Source organism: Chiloscyllium punctatum, chromosome 8, assembly GCF_047496795.1.
Source record: "Chiloscyllium punctatum isolate Juve2018m chromosome 8, sChiPun1.3, whole genome shotgun sequence".
NCBI classification, from domain to species: Eukaryota; Metazoa; Chordata; class Chondrichthyes; order Orectolobiformes; family Hemiscylliidae; genus Chiloscyllium; species Chiloscyllium punctatum.
Window position 1 is genome coordinate 115,239,923 of NC_092746.1, and position 14,126 is coordinate 115,254,048.

General features: G+C 43.8%; 1 protein-coding gene across 1 annotated transcript in view; it reads right to left on the bottom strand.

The window, feature by feature from the left end:
• Positions 1-14,126, bottom strand: part of LOC140480288 (tetratricopeptide repeat protein 21B-like) — a 127,076-nt gene that overhangs the window by 27,459 nt on the left and 85,491 nt on the right. The window contains exons 21-24 of the mRNA XM_072574992.1: positions 12,360-12,548; positions 9,698-9,808; positions 8,470-8,551; positions 530-680 (exon numbers count right to left, since the gene is read on the bottom strand). Of these exons, the coding sequence (XP_072431093.1) occupies positions 530-680; positions 8,470-8,551; positions 9,698-9,808; positions 12,360-12,548 (533 nt within the window). The remainder of the gene's footprint in view (positions 1-529; positions 681-8,469; positions 8,552-9,697; positions 9,809-12,359; positions 12,549-14,126) is intronic.

Here is a 14,126-nt window from a genome sequence, read left to right on the forward strand (position 1 = left end):
AAAAACATTAATCTGTCTTCCTCATGGGAAATGCGTGCTCCAAGAAGTACGCATGTCATCACATTTACCCCAAGGTACTGATACTAAGGAGTGTCAGTACTTTGGAGTCTAGATTAGAGTGGTACTGGAAAAGCACAGCAGGTCAGGTAGCATCTGAGGGCCTTCCTGATGAAGGGCTTTTGCCTGAAATGTCGATTTTCCTGCTGCCTGACCTGCTGTGCTTTTCCAGCACCACTCTAATTTAGTCTCTGGTTTCCAGCATCTGCAGTCCTTGTTTTTACCTAGTATTTTGGAGTCATCCAGCATTAAGATCCCTGGGCCTAAGAACTGCCTCTGAACCTATGGGCCCTGGTGAACAAGGCCCAGTGCAAATGGGTTTGAAATGGCTAGGCCTTGCGGGGTGGGGGGGGGGGGGTGGTGTTGTGAGGGGGCCTCACCCGAGTCCCAACGGCTGCAGTTTCCACACTTTATTCTGTTTGGTTTTGGAGCAAACATGCATGCCATCACTATTGAATGTATCTTCATTTACCAGAGATAGAGGCCTCTGCAGTAGTTGAACCCAGGCTCCACAATCGTCCTTGTTGATATTCTTTCTGCCAACTCCAAAATCACTGGAGCTTTATCAAGTTTCCCTGTTGTTCTGAACAGCATAATTAACTTGCTTAAGACCAAGAAGTTGTCTACCCAAAGTGAAGAAAAACAAAAAAAAAGGTATTAACTATTTAATAGCAACATTTGAAAGGAAATTAAAAACACATCGAAAAGAAAAGGATCTCAGGGCTGTGGTGGAGACTGTTTGGAGCAAGACTGGACTCCTCTGTGTATAAATCTAAGAACTCACTACATGCATCTCATATCAAGTAACATGACTTTACTGAATGACCTGCAGAACAGAAGTGGAGAAAGTTAACTGCAGAAGGAATGCATGTGGCCTAACTGTCCACACCAATGGTAGCTCCTCACTATTTCTGCCTTAAGTTAAACCTAAAGTTTTCTAGGAGGAGGTTGGTTGGCAATGCTACAGCTTCCATACACAGGCAGCAATCCAGTCCATGGTTGAATAATACTTTGACTGAAAATAAATTTTTGAAACAACCGTCCGAATCCCACGTACCTTTATCTTCTAAGCACATGTGACTGTGTGTGTGTGTATGTTTATATGAAGGGGGTGGGGGGAGGGGGGGAATGGGAGACCTCCTGTCTCTGAAGGACTTCGGAGGAATGCTGTTAGCCTACAGTCATCAGCCAGACCATTTGTCCAAGTTGGTCCTCATCACACCAGCTCACTGTCTCTGGATGCTCAATTAGTACACGTGGTTCGCTGACAGCAAAGAGATGATCAGAGGAGGCTCATGCTTCCAGCTCTAACAATACCCGTCTGCAGTTCTCCACCTGAAAACAGGCCTAAACAAACATCAATCCCTAATTTTTACGAATAGAGACTTGAACTATTGGGACGGTTTTCAATGAAGCAGTGAAGGTTTTATAGAATTTATTATTTTAGAATGACAAAGAACATGGACAATAATTAAACAAGAAATTAATATTTTTCTCTTTGTGCAGGTATCGATGATAGTGTAAATCAAATTCAGATTGTCACTGAAAGTGTGGGTGCAGTTGTAAGTTAATAGAAGAGTCAGCAGCAACATGGATACAAAATGTGCTGAGTAATAGGGAACAAAGAATAATAATGGTTAATGAATACTTTTCAAGTTGGAAGAAGGTTTGGGACACTTACTTTTCCTGATATATATTAATGGTCTGGATCTTGGTGTGCAGGGAACCATTTTCAAGTTTCCAGACAACACAAAACTTGAAAGATTTATAAACTCTGAGAAGAGAGTGTAGAGCTCTAGAAGGACATAGACGAGTTGGTAGAGTGGGCAGATAGGTAGCAGATGAGTTTCAATGCAGAGAGTGTGAGGTGATGTATTTCGTAGGAAGAAAATTGAAAAAAAAAGAACGAAGGGATATAATTCTAAGAGGGTTCCAGGAGCAAAGAACCTTTGTATACAGTATACATGTATAGATCATTGAAAATAGAGGACAGGAAGAGAGAGCAGTAAGTAACATACAGTATCTTCAGCTTTACAGCCGATACAGTCATCGATGTAGCGGAGGAAGAGGTGGGGGGTGGTGCCAGTGTAGCTGCGGAAGATGGACTGTTCCACATATCCTACAAAGAGGCAGGCTTAGCTGGGGCCCATGAGGGTCCCCATGGCTACTCCTTTGGTTTGGAGGAAGTGGGAGGATTTGAAAGAGTTGTTCAGGGTGAGGACCAGTTCAGTCAGTCGAAGGAGGGTGTTAGTGGATACTATGACTGTATCGGCGATGCCTTGTGCTCCCATGAGGAGGTTGAACAGTTCATCCACTTTACCAACACCTTCCACCCCAACCTCAAATTTACCTGGACCATCGCAGACTCCTGCCTCCCCTTCCTAGACCTTTCCATTTCTATCTCGGGTGACCGAATCAACACGGACATTTAGTATAAACCGACCGACTCCCACAGCTATCTAGACTACACCTCCTCCCACCCTGCCCCCTGTAAAAATGCCATCCCATATTCCCAATTCCTTCGTCTCCGCCGCATCTGCTCCCAGGAGGACCAGTTCCAACACCGTACAACCCAGATGGCCTCCCTCTTCAAAGACCGCAATTTCCCCCCAGACGTGATCGACGATGTCCCCCAACGCATCTCCTCCACTTCCCGCTCCTCCTCCCTTGAGCCCCGCCCCTCCACTCGCCAGCAGGACAGAACCCCACTGGTCCTCACCTACTACCCCACCAACCTCCGTATACAATATATCATCCGTCGTCATTTCCGCCACTTCCAAAAGGATCCCACCACCAAGGATACATTTCCCTCTCCTCCCCTATCAGTGTTCCGAAAAGACCACTCCCTCCGTGAATCCCTCGTCAGGTCCACATCCCCCACCAACCCAACCTCCACTCCAGGCACCTTCCCCTGCAACTGCAAGAAATGCAAAACGTGCGCGCACACCTCCCCCCTTACTTCCCTCCAAGGCCCCAAGGGATACTTCCATATCCACCACAAATTCACCTGCACCGCCACACATCATTTATTGCATCCGCTGCTCCCGATGTGGCCTCCTCTATATTGAGGAGACAGGCTGCCTACTTGCGGAACGTTTCAGAGAACACCTCTGGGACACCCGGACCAACCAACCCAACCACCCCGTGGCTCAACACTTTAACTCCCCCTCCCACTCCACCAAGGACATGCAGGTCCTTGGACTCCTCTATTGCCAGACCATAGCAATACGACGGTTGGACGGTTGGACGGTCATCTTCCACCTAGGAACCCTCCAACCACAAGGGATGAACTCAGATTTCTCCAGTTTCCTCATTTCCTCTCCCCCCACCTTGCCTCAGTCAAATTCCTCGAACTCAGCACCACCTTCCTAACCTGCAATCTTCTTCCTGACCTCTCCGACCCCACCCCCACTCCAGCCTATCACCCTCACCTTGACCTCCTTCCACCGATCGCATTTCCAACACCCCTCCCCCAAGTCCCTCCTCCCTACCTTTTATCTTAGCCTGCTGGACACACTTTCCTCATTCCTGAAGAAGGGCTCATGCCGAAAACGTCGATTCTCCTGCTCCTTGGATGCTGCCTGACCTGCTGCGCTTTTCCAGCAACACATTTTCAGCTCTGATCTCCCGCATCTGCAGTCCTCACTTTCTCCCCGTGTGGAATGCTCTGCCTGGAAATGTGGTGGAGCCCGGTACAATCGAAGCATTGACGAGGGAATTGGATGCTTATTTGAATATAAACAACGTGCAAGAGTATGAGGGAGTTTTGGCACTCGATAATGATGCTCATTTAATGAACCAGTGCTGGCAGAATGGGTGTAACAGTTCTGTGTTTCTGTAAAGTGATTTACATCAATTTTGTTTTTACTTAATGTGTAACTAGAACATTGAATGCCTTGCAACAAAATCAGTGAGATCATTGCTTTTTTTGTTGGGAGCGTTGGATACCTATTTGAAACAGAACAAGATATGGAGCCATAAGGAGTGGGTAGGGCAGTAGGATTAACTTTGAGTTGCCCACACAAAGAACCGAATGGCTTCCATGTGTGACAGGATTGGAAAGAGTCAGCATGGGTTTATGAAAGGAAAATCTGACCAATAAATCCATTGGAAATTTTTGAAGATGAAATTAGAAGAGTTAATAAGGGAAAGCCAGCAGATGAGATTTTCTAGGACTTTCATAAGGCGCTTGATAAGGTCTCACATAAGTGATTAGTGTGCACAATTAAGCATATTGGATTCATGTACTGACCACGGCTGGCACACAGGAAATAAAGAATGGAAAGAAATGAGTTATTATGTGAGTGGCAGCCAGGGACCGGTGGGGTAATACAGGGCTTGGACCCAGCTACTCACATTAATGGTTCAGGTGACTGTAAAAATAAGTTTCCCTAAGTTTGCAGATGACACAAAGCTTGGCGGGAGGAGGATGCTTCAGTGTGATTTGGACAAGGTGAGTAAGTGGGAAAATGCAAGACTGTATAATGTGGATAAATGTGAGGTTAACCATTTTGGTAGCAAAAACAGGAAAGTGGATTATTATCTGAAAGGCCGACAGTCTGTGTAAGAAGGAGGTGCAATCAGATCTGGGTGTCCTTGCACACCAGCCGCTGAAGGTAAGCAGGCAAGTGCAGAGGGTGGTGAAGAAGGGAAATGGTATGTTGGTGAGGATTTCAGGAGCAGGGATGTTACAATTGTACAAGGCTCTGGTGAGACAACACCTGGAGGATTGTGAACAGTTTTTAATCTGCTGATCTGAGGAAAGGTATTCTGGCTGTGAAGGGCACGCAACAAAGGTTTACCAGACTGATTCTGGAATAGCAGAGCTGACACATAAAGAGAAACTGGATCGGTTCCGCCTATACTCACTGGAGATTTGAAGAATGAGAGTGATGCTATCATAGAAATCAACAAAATCCTAACAGAACTAGACAGGGCAAAGGCAGGAAGGATATCCCCAAAGTCTGGGAAATCTAATACAAGGGCTCACTGACTAAGTCTGCAACAGAAAACAGTTGAACCCTAAGGAACAGGAAATGCCCATCAAGCCTGTTCTGCTACTTTGGGATGTTTTCAAAACCACCTAGCATTGAATGTTTTCAAGAAGGAGATAGATATCGTTCTGAGTACTGAAGGGATCAAAGGGTGTGGGGAGAAAACAGGAACGGGGACTAAGTTGGCTGATCAGCCATGATCATATTGCATGGCAGAGTAGGCTTGAAGGACCAAATACCTACTCTTGCTTCTATTTCAGTGTTTCTACAAGGTCTATACTACTAACTTACTGGTACCATGAGAATGCTTATCTGCATCTGAGCCACCAGAATACCCAGATAGACCTCAATTTAATATTTGATCTTAAAAGGGGGGTCATAGAGTTATCAAGTCATACAGCACAGAACCAAACTGTTTAGTTCAACCAATCAAAGAACAAAGGTCCATGCTGAAGATAATCGGAAACTAGACTAGCTCCACCTGGGGTTGGTTAGCTCAATTTGCTGGACAGCTGGTTTGTAAAGCAAAATGATGCCAGCAGTGCCAGTTCAAGTCCTACATAAGCTGAGGTCACCATGAAGGTCTCACCTTCTTGACCTCTCCCCTTGTCTGAGGTATGGTGACTCTCAGGTTAAGCTCACCACCAGTTGCCTGTGGTTAATGAGAGAAACAGGACTGTGGTGAATTTACTTTTTATATTGTATAAAGGACAAAGCCTCCAAAAAAGTGCCATAGTGCCACCTTGGAATGTCAGCTTCCTCCATTCAACCATATATTGGAGTGAGGCTTGGAGCACAATCTTTAGATTCAGAGGGAAGAGTGTTGCCAACTAAGCCAAGTCAAGCACACAGCTCCAACTCCAACTAGCTAGATACAATGACTAAAATGAATGTTTTCCTCAAGGTTCCTCCTGAATCAACACAATTTATACAATATTGGACTGTCTAAGCAGCTACTGCATCTGAAATTAGATTATCTTACTCTGTCCATGGCAAACAAATTTTGGTAATGAAAATTGGTGGATGCAGATTTAGATGGATTACCATCTAATATTTCTCAAGCCTTTGATCTCCAGCACTGTGATCCCACCCCTAAAACCACTTGTAAGATTTTAAGGTAAATATGAATATATAACTACAAAGTAATATATGTTGGGATATCACATAAGTGTAAGGTCTGGGTTGCGTGCTTGAGTCAGCCTAGCATGACTGCATCCTGTCAGGTGACAAAAGGTGAAGAAAGATGACCACGGCTTAACATGAGGGTATGCAGCAATCCAGAAGCCAATTGTGGCAGAGTCTGATTGGTTAAGGGGATATAATGTAGGCTTAGTGCGATTGGTTATACTAATGTAACAGTGATAGTGCGTGGCTTTTAGAACAGCATAAACATTAGAGTACACTCGCTGTTCAGGAGCTTTCAGGGTTTCTGCGCTGATGGCCCAAAGCTTTTGTTTGCAAATAAAGGCTTATCATCTTGAGGAATTCTCTGCATCTCCTGGTCATTCCTAAAAGGTGCTTTCTACCACAACAATTTAAAGTCTGGGAGTCTCAGATTCCACAAGAGAAGGGATTGATGTGATGAATCACTGAAAAGTGGTTTATTAAGAAACAGAAGTTTAATGTAAGATGCTAAACCAGATCCATGATAGACCAGAAACAATGGTCAAGAGTTTTTGAATGACACAGCACCCATGCCCCCACCCCACCACAGAAAATGTTAGGGTGGGGATTGCCCCCTCCATTACTGAGGGCTGTCCCATTGTATCACACTGTGGAGCATTAATTCACTGGAGGATTCTTTCACCCTATTCTGGAGAGGAGGTCCTAGCTGAGAGAGACCGGCTGTCAAATCTTCTAGTCCCTATAGTGCCATCAATAGCAATGGCCACTGCTGGGACTGCATCCAGTCTGAAAGAAGATCCAGGATCCAGATGTAAGGTGAGAGTCTGAGTGGATTCTCGGTAGGGCCAGAGTCGGAGGTGGCATACAAGGGTTGGGGGCCTGATTCCAAAGGGACAGAAGGGACAGAACATTGAAGATGGCCTCTGATTCAGAAACAGGGCTCGTAAAAGATACACCACCCCACATTTTGTATCTGAGGCTCAAGCAGGTGAATCCACCAGACTCCCCATGCCCGGTTGACCCTTGGCTCTGTCCCTGATTTCCTTCTCCTTTAAATAGGAGCAGGGTGGGATTGGTGTCTTCAGAGCTTCACTGGAGACAAGGGCAGGTGAGTGGTCCTAAACCTCTTCCAACTCCTGTAATGTCACAGCTAAGTTGGAGAGTGAATGGGTAGCTGGTGGGGAAGAATACATACATACATTTATAGGTCATCCTGCTTACAAACCCACTAATGCCAGGGATGGAAGGAAACACAGATCTGACCATTAACTCAATTTCTCTCTCTCTCTTTCCATAGATACTACCTGTCCTGTTGAATACTCCCAGCATCTTCTTTTATTATTGTATAGATTAGTCCAGTGTAGCAAGAATCAGGCAAATGTTCAGTGAAACAGGAACAGGTTATAAAGTGGGGAAGGTGTATGAATTGGGAACGTAAGGGTTAAAGGATAGCTTTAGTGTGTTCTTACTAAGAAAGCACTGTGTAACTGCTTGATTGCTTGAGTAAACAGTCATGGTCTCTCTTTCAAAGTTGTTGTTAGAATGGGCAGTGGCAGAGGCAGTCTTGATGGAACACTGCAACGCTGCTCCTAGAAAACGCAGTGCCCAGCAATTAGAAAAACATGATCTGGTCATGTGTGTGGAGGTGATCTGGGAGCATGGCTGTGGGTGAGATGTGTCCAGCTGTGTAGCTGTATGATGTAGGAAACGTCTAACCAAAATCGGTGATGATGTGGACAAGCCAGTGTTGGACTGGGGTGGACAAAGTTAAAAATCACACAACACCAGGTTATAATCCAAATCATTTATTTGGAAGCAGTAGCTTTCAGAGTGCTGCTCCTTCATCAGGTAGTTGTGGAGCAGGACAATGTCTTCCACATAAACCTGTTGGACTATAACTTGATGTTGTGTGATTTTTTTTTTAACAAAGCTGGTGAGTAATGGTATAAAAACGATACAAAATTATAACCTGGAGAGAATGAGGGCAGGGAGCTGAGAAGGGGCTGACTGGAAAACTCTTATCTCCCGTGTGCACTTAAAATAACTTTGTTGTGTTTACTCAAACAGATTGTGTCGAGGTTATATTTTAATCCCCACTGTAGGATGCATAAGGATTTTACCACCACGTGTGGAAATTGTATTCTACAATAATTGTTAACTATGAGGATGAGCTTTTCATAGTGAAACCATAGAAAAAAGCTTGTGAAAACTGAATTTACAATCTGTCTACAAGCCTGTTATCAATGATCAGGTTACAGTAAAAAAATGATTGGAACATAGAGCCTGTAGATACCTGGTGATCTCTGCAGTAGTTGACGGTAATAAAATATAGCATGTTCATATTCTTGCTTTGAAAACATGAGATCTGCCATCATCTATGAACAGGAAAACAATGTCAAAGATACCAACACTGACACCCAACAATATCATTCCCCCTCTCCCCTGCCCCCAACCTCCCAATCCCCACCAATATCCTCACTAACATTAATACCTCAGTTTCTCCCTCCTGCACACAAATTTTCCAACCAATAGTTCACCCAGCTAATAGTTTTCTTTCACCAATATCTCACCAGTCAAAGTCTTCCATTTCCTATCTCCAACTTCCCAATCAGAGATAAATATGATTGTATTGTTTATTCAGTGGGTGGGCAAGGTATTTTATGAGGAGGTATATTTGTGGGAGAGGGGCAGATTGGAAGCAGGCCATTAGATTAAACTAGATTCCCTATAGTATGGAAACAGGCCCTTCAGCCCATCAAGACCACACTGACTGTCTAAAGAGTAACCCATGCAGACTGTATATTTACCTCTGACTAATATACCTAACACTATGGGCAATTTAGCATGGCCAATTCACATGACCTGCACATCTTTTTGAATTGTGGGAGGAAACCTACACAGACACTGGGAGAATGTGCAAACTCCACACAGACAGTCACTTGAGGTGGGAATTGAAATCGGGTCCCTGGCACTGTGAGGCAGCAGTGCTAACCACTGAGCCACCCAATCAGTAAAGGGTAGATATTGGTGGAAGAGATGCTAGTTTCAAAGTGAAAAATGGATGCATGATACAAGAAGGCCTCACGTCGAAAAAATATAATGATGGGAACAGTTATTGGAGAGTAGGGGTGGGGTCGGCAAAGGAGGAGGACCAAGATAGGGAAGGAAGGTTCCAATGGCTAGGAATCAACTAAATAAGAAAATTTTAAAAATCTTAGCAAAAAAAGCACCTTGACTTTCCTCCAGGTGCTCTGGTTTCCTCACACAGTCCAAAGATGTGCAGGTTAGGTGGATTGCCATGCTAAATTGCCCAAGGTGCCCAGGGATGTGGAAGTTAGGTGGATTAGCCATGGGAAATGCGGGATTACAGTGATAAGGTAGGGGAGTGAGCTTGCATGGGATTCTCTTCAGGTGTCAATGTGGACTTGATGGGCCAAATGGCCTGCTTCCACACTGTAGGAGTTGTTTGATTCTATTCTATTCTGTAAAAGGGGAGCTGAAGAATCTGTAAATGAACATACCATGTTAACATCATTGTTGTTTTGTACATTCTTCAGTAGCTTGATACACAGATGCTCACACATATCACTGTCCTCTTTGGCCAGGTATAATTGAGCAAGCTCTATCATCAGCTAAGAGAACAAACATGGAAAGTATTGTTAGAACAACTGAGGGGAATCTGTTCCTAAAGGATCACAGGATTGACACTATTGCACAGGAATTCGACAGCTCAGAAAGAGGCCTTTTGGCCGATCTGATCCATGCTGATGTTCATGCCCCACAAAAGCAACTTCAAGCCTTATTCCATTTAACCTTACTTGCATTCTGTTCCTTGCTATATCATGCACATAACTAACTTCCTCTAAAAAGGTATCAATGCTATTTCAACTGCTTCATTTTTTAAAAATTCATTCACAGGATGGGGGTGACGCTGGCTAGGCTAGCATTTATTGCCCATCCCTAACTACATTGCTGTAAGTCTGGAATCACATATAGGCCAGACCAGATAAGGATGGCAGATTTCCTTCCCTAAAGGACATTAGTGAACTAGATGGGTTTTTCCCAACAATTGACAATTATTTCATGGCCCTCATCAGACTCTTCTATCAAGATTTTTATTGAATTCAAAATTGTCCATCTGCCATGGTGGGATTTGAACCCAGGTCCCCATAACATTACCTGTGTCTCTGGATTAATAGTCTAGCAATAATACCAATATGCATTTGCCTAACCTTATTGCACTGAATGTGAAAACATTCTAAATTTTTGTTGGTGCAGATAACATCAAATTCTTATGCTTTATACTTGCCTGGGATAAGGGCAATCATTGGCAAAGTTCATCCCCAATTGCCCTTGTGAAGGTAGTGAGTGCATAGTGAGCAGGTACTACTGGAATGCTGAAAAGAAGCAATTTCCAGGAATTAAAAAAGGAATGGTGATAAATTTCCAAGGGATGGTGTGTGAGCCTTGGTCAATTGCTGCAGTGCATCTTGTAGATGGGACTCACTGCTGCCAGTCTGTGATAGTGGTGAAGGAAATTCATGTTGAAGGTACAAAACCAGAAATTGCTGGGAAAGCACAGAGAAATCAAAGTTAACATTACGAGTCCAATTACTCTTCGTTAGAACTAGTAGCAAATAGGAAAAGGTAATGCCAGAGGTGGGGGAGAAAGAAGTGAATGGATAGGTACAGAGGGATCTGAGAGAGAGAGAGAAAGAGAGTGTGTGTGTGTGAGAGAGAGAAAAAAACATTTTCTCTTTCTTTCTCCCTGCCCACCTTATGCTCACTCTCCCTACCCCACAACACCCCACTACCAATCTCTCCCCCCCCCCCCCCCCACCCCCGCCACCATCAATATAAACACCACATTTTCCTAGTTGTAATTTTTTTCTGAAGAAAGGTCATGGGACTCAAAATATTAATTCTGTTTTATCTCCAAAGATGTTTGTGGGTTTCTCCAGCAATTTCTGTCTTTGTTTGTTTCAGATCTTCGGAAGGTCCACTTCTTTAATGTTGAAGGTGGTGGAAGAGGTGCCAAGTCAGCGGGCTGCTTTGTCCTGAATGCTGCTGAGCTTCTTGAGTGTTCAACCTATGATAATCCAGACAATTTGAGGGTATTCTATCACATTGCTTACTTGTTTGTTTTGTAGGTGATGGACAGGCCTTGGGAATTGAAAGGGAGTTACACACCCAGAATTCCAAATCTCTGACCTGCTGTTGTGACCGCAACATTTGGTCCGATTGAGCTTCTGGTTTGTATGCTGGGGAATAATAATTGTTGGGGAAATAATTGTTGAGGAATATGTACCAGTCAGGCAGAGTTGTTTATATGTCTGGCATCACCAGTAATTAGTGTTTGCTTCAAATAGACAGTACAGCTGCATCTTATACTTTCAGCAGAAAATAATCCAGAAAATGTATCCCACATATATATTACTTTTGAGATTTCCTTATTCACATATTAATTTTTTTAATTCTTGAACCACTGCAATCAATTTCATTGCTTTGTTGAAACTTTGTAGCAATTGATACAACTAAATGGCTTGCTCGAACATTTCAGAGGGCAATTGAGACTCACATTGTTATGGGTCTGGAGTCACATGTGGGCCAGACCAGGTGAGGATGGTAGTATACTTCCTGAAAAGAGATTAGTGAACCAGATAGATTTTTCCCACTAATTAAGAAGAGTTTCATCATTACATTTGTAATTCCAGTTTTTAACAGCATTCAAATTCCACAATCTGCTGTGGCAGGAACATTACCTGGGTCTCTGGCTAATAGTCTCGTGATAATGTTTTAAAAATTTATTCACGGGATGTGAGCATCACTAAACCAGCATCCCTATCCCCTACAGTCAACCACATTGCTGTGGGTCTGGAGTCACATGTAGGTCAGACCAGGTAAGGATGGCAGATTTCCTTCCCTAAAGTGCATCAGTGACCTAGATGGGTTTATTTCCTGACAACTGGTAATGGTTTCATGGTCATTATTAGACTCTTAATTCCAGATTATTATTGAATTCCAGTTCCATCATCTGCTGTGGCAGGGTTCAAACTCTGGTCCTCAGAACCCTACCTGGTCTCTGGATTAATAGTCTGGTGAAAATACCACTAGGCCATCACCCTTCCCTGACTGAGATGAATCTATCCTTGGAAGTATGAAAAGAATACTCTTTTTACTCACCTTTGGGTCATTTTCCACAAAGCTCAGCCCTTCTTTATAGAAATAGATTGCCTTGTCATAGTCTTGCAGATCCATGGATATATGTGCTATCTCAGCACAGATGGAGCCGGCCAGCTGTTTTTCAGCTGGAATGATGTCTAACTGCTCCATCATCAAGCGTTTCAGTAACCGTCCTTGTAAATTGTAAGCCTTGTAAACATTGCAAATGAGACATTAACAATATAACACAAAACAAATACTTGACACGCAGGTTGGCCTTCAATGAAGTTATCAGGCTGCATAGCAGAGAAACCCAACAGGAGATTTGATAGAATCATAGAATCCCTACAGTATGGAAGCAGGCCACTCGACCCATCAAGTCCACTCCAACTGTCTGAAGAACATTCCACCCCAGTGGCCCTACATTTCCCATGACTAATCCACCTAACCTGCACATCTTTGGACACTGAGAGGAAACTGGAGCACCCAGAGGAAATCCACACAGCCACAGGAAGAATGTGCAAACTCCACACCCGAGGCTGGAATCAAACCTTGGTCCCCGACACTGTGAGGCAACAGTGCTAACCACTGAGCCACTGTGCCACCCTTCAGATGTCTTAAGAATTCTGAAGGATCTACCGCAGTGGCTCCCAAAGTGGAGTACAATTATCCTAACGGATACGGTAAATGTCCTGAAGGAATACTTTTCTCATAATTATATAATGTTGATTTACAGACCACAACATTCCTTTTTCCCGTGGTCCAGGTGTTTCTCAAATGCAAGAGTCTCTGGTGATCAAGCTACGGTGCCATTGTTGCTGCTAATTGGAATGCATCTCACTGATGTGCCTATTAGCAGCAAGTACAGGAGAGAAACAAGCTATATTTGAAGGAGATGTGAGCAGTTGGAAGGTGAGTAGAGCGCATGGGACTGACCACCAGCCAGCCAGGTAGTGCAACATCAGCGGCTAGTGTCTCAAGCATTACCAGAGTGACAGGGGTTTGATGAGGAATCCTTAGACAGCACCTTCCAAACCCTTGACCACCTCCATTCAAAGTTTTGGAACTCTATCCCTTCCTAACAGAATTGTGGGAGATACCTAAACCAAGTATACTGCAGAAGCTCAGAAAGATAGTTGCCCAACACCTTGTCAAGGACAACTGGGTTGGGCCATCCAATAATGTGCACATCCAATGGATGAATTTTTTAAAAAGGAGAGCAGACCACTGAACAGAAACAGCAATCATCTTGGTGGAACTATCTCTCAAAGGTGCAAAAGACTGGGTGCAGACAGGGGTTTAGATAGAGGGAATGCTGAGTGAGTGAGAGAGTAAGTGCATGAGGAAGGGGGTTTGGGAAGATGGGCTGCTGAGTAAATTATTCTTTACAGAGCAGGGATATCACTGATATATTCTCCCAAATTCAAGAGCTCCAACAAGTATCAATTAGTGGGAGGTAGAAGCTAATGATTATGCACATCTGCCTATCTATAATGTGTAATCATCAAGATTTATAAAATGAGTAGCTAAACAGAAATTGCCTCTAGGGGTACACAAAAAAAAAGCTGGTACGTCTGAAAAGAGGTACATGAGCAAAAATACTGGTCTAGGCAAAACACTTGGAGCCAGACAGTCATAGAGAAACAGACCCTTTGGTCCAACTCATCCATGCCAACTAAATATCCTAAATTAATCTCATCCCATTTGCCAGCAATTGTCCCATGTCCTCTAAACCCTTGCTATTCATATACCTACTGGATTAATGGTGCTGGAAGAGCACAGCAGTTC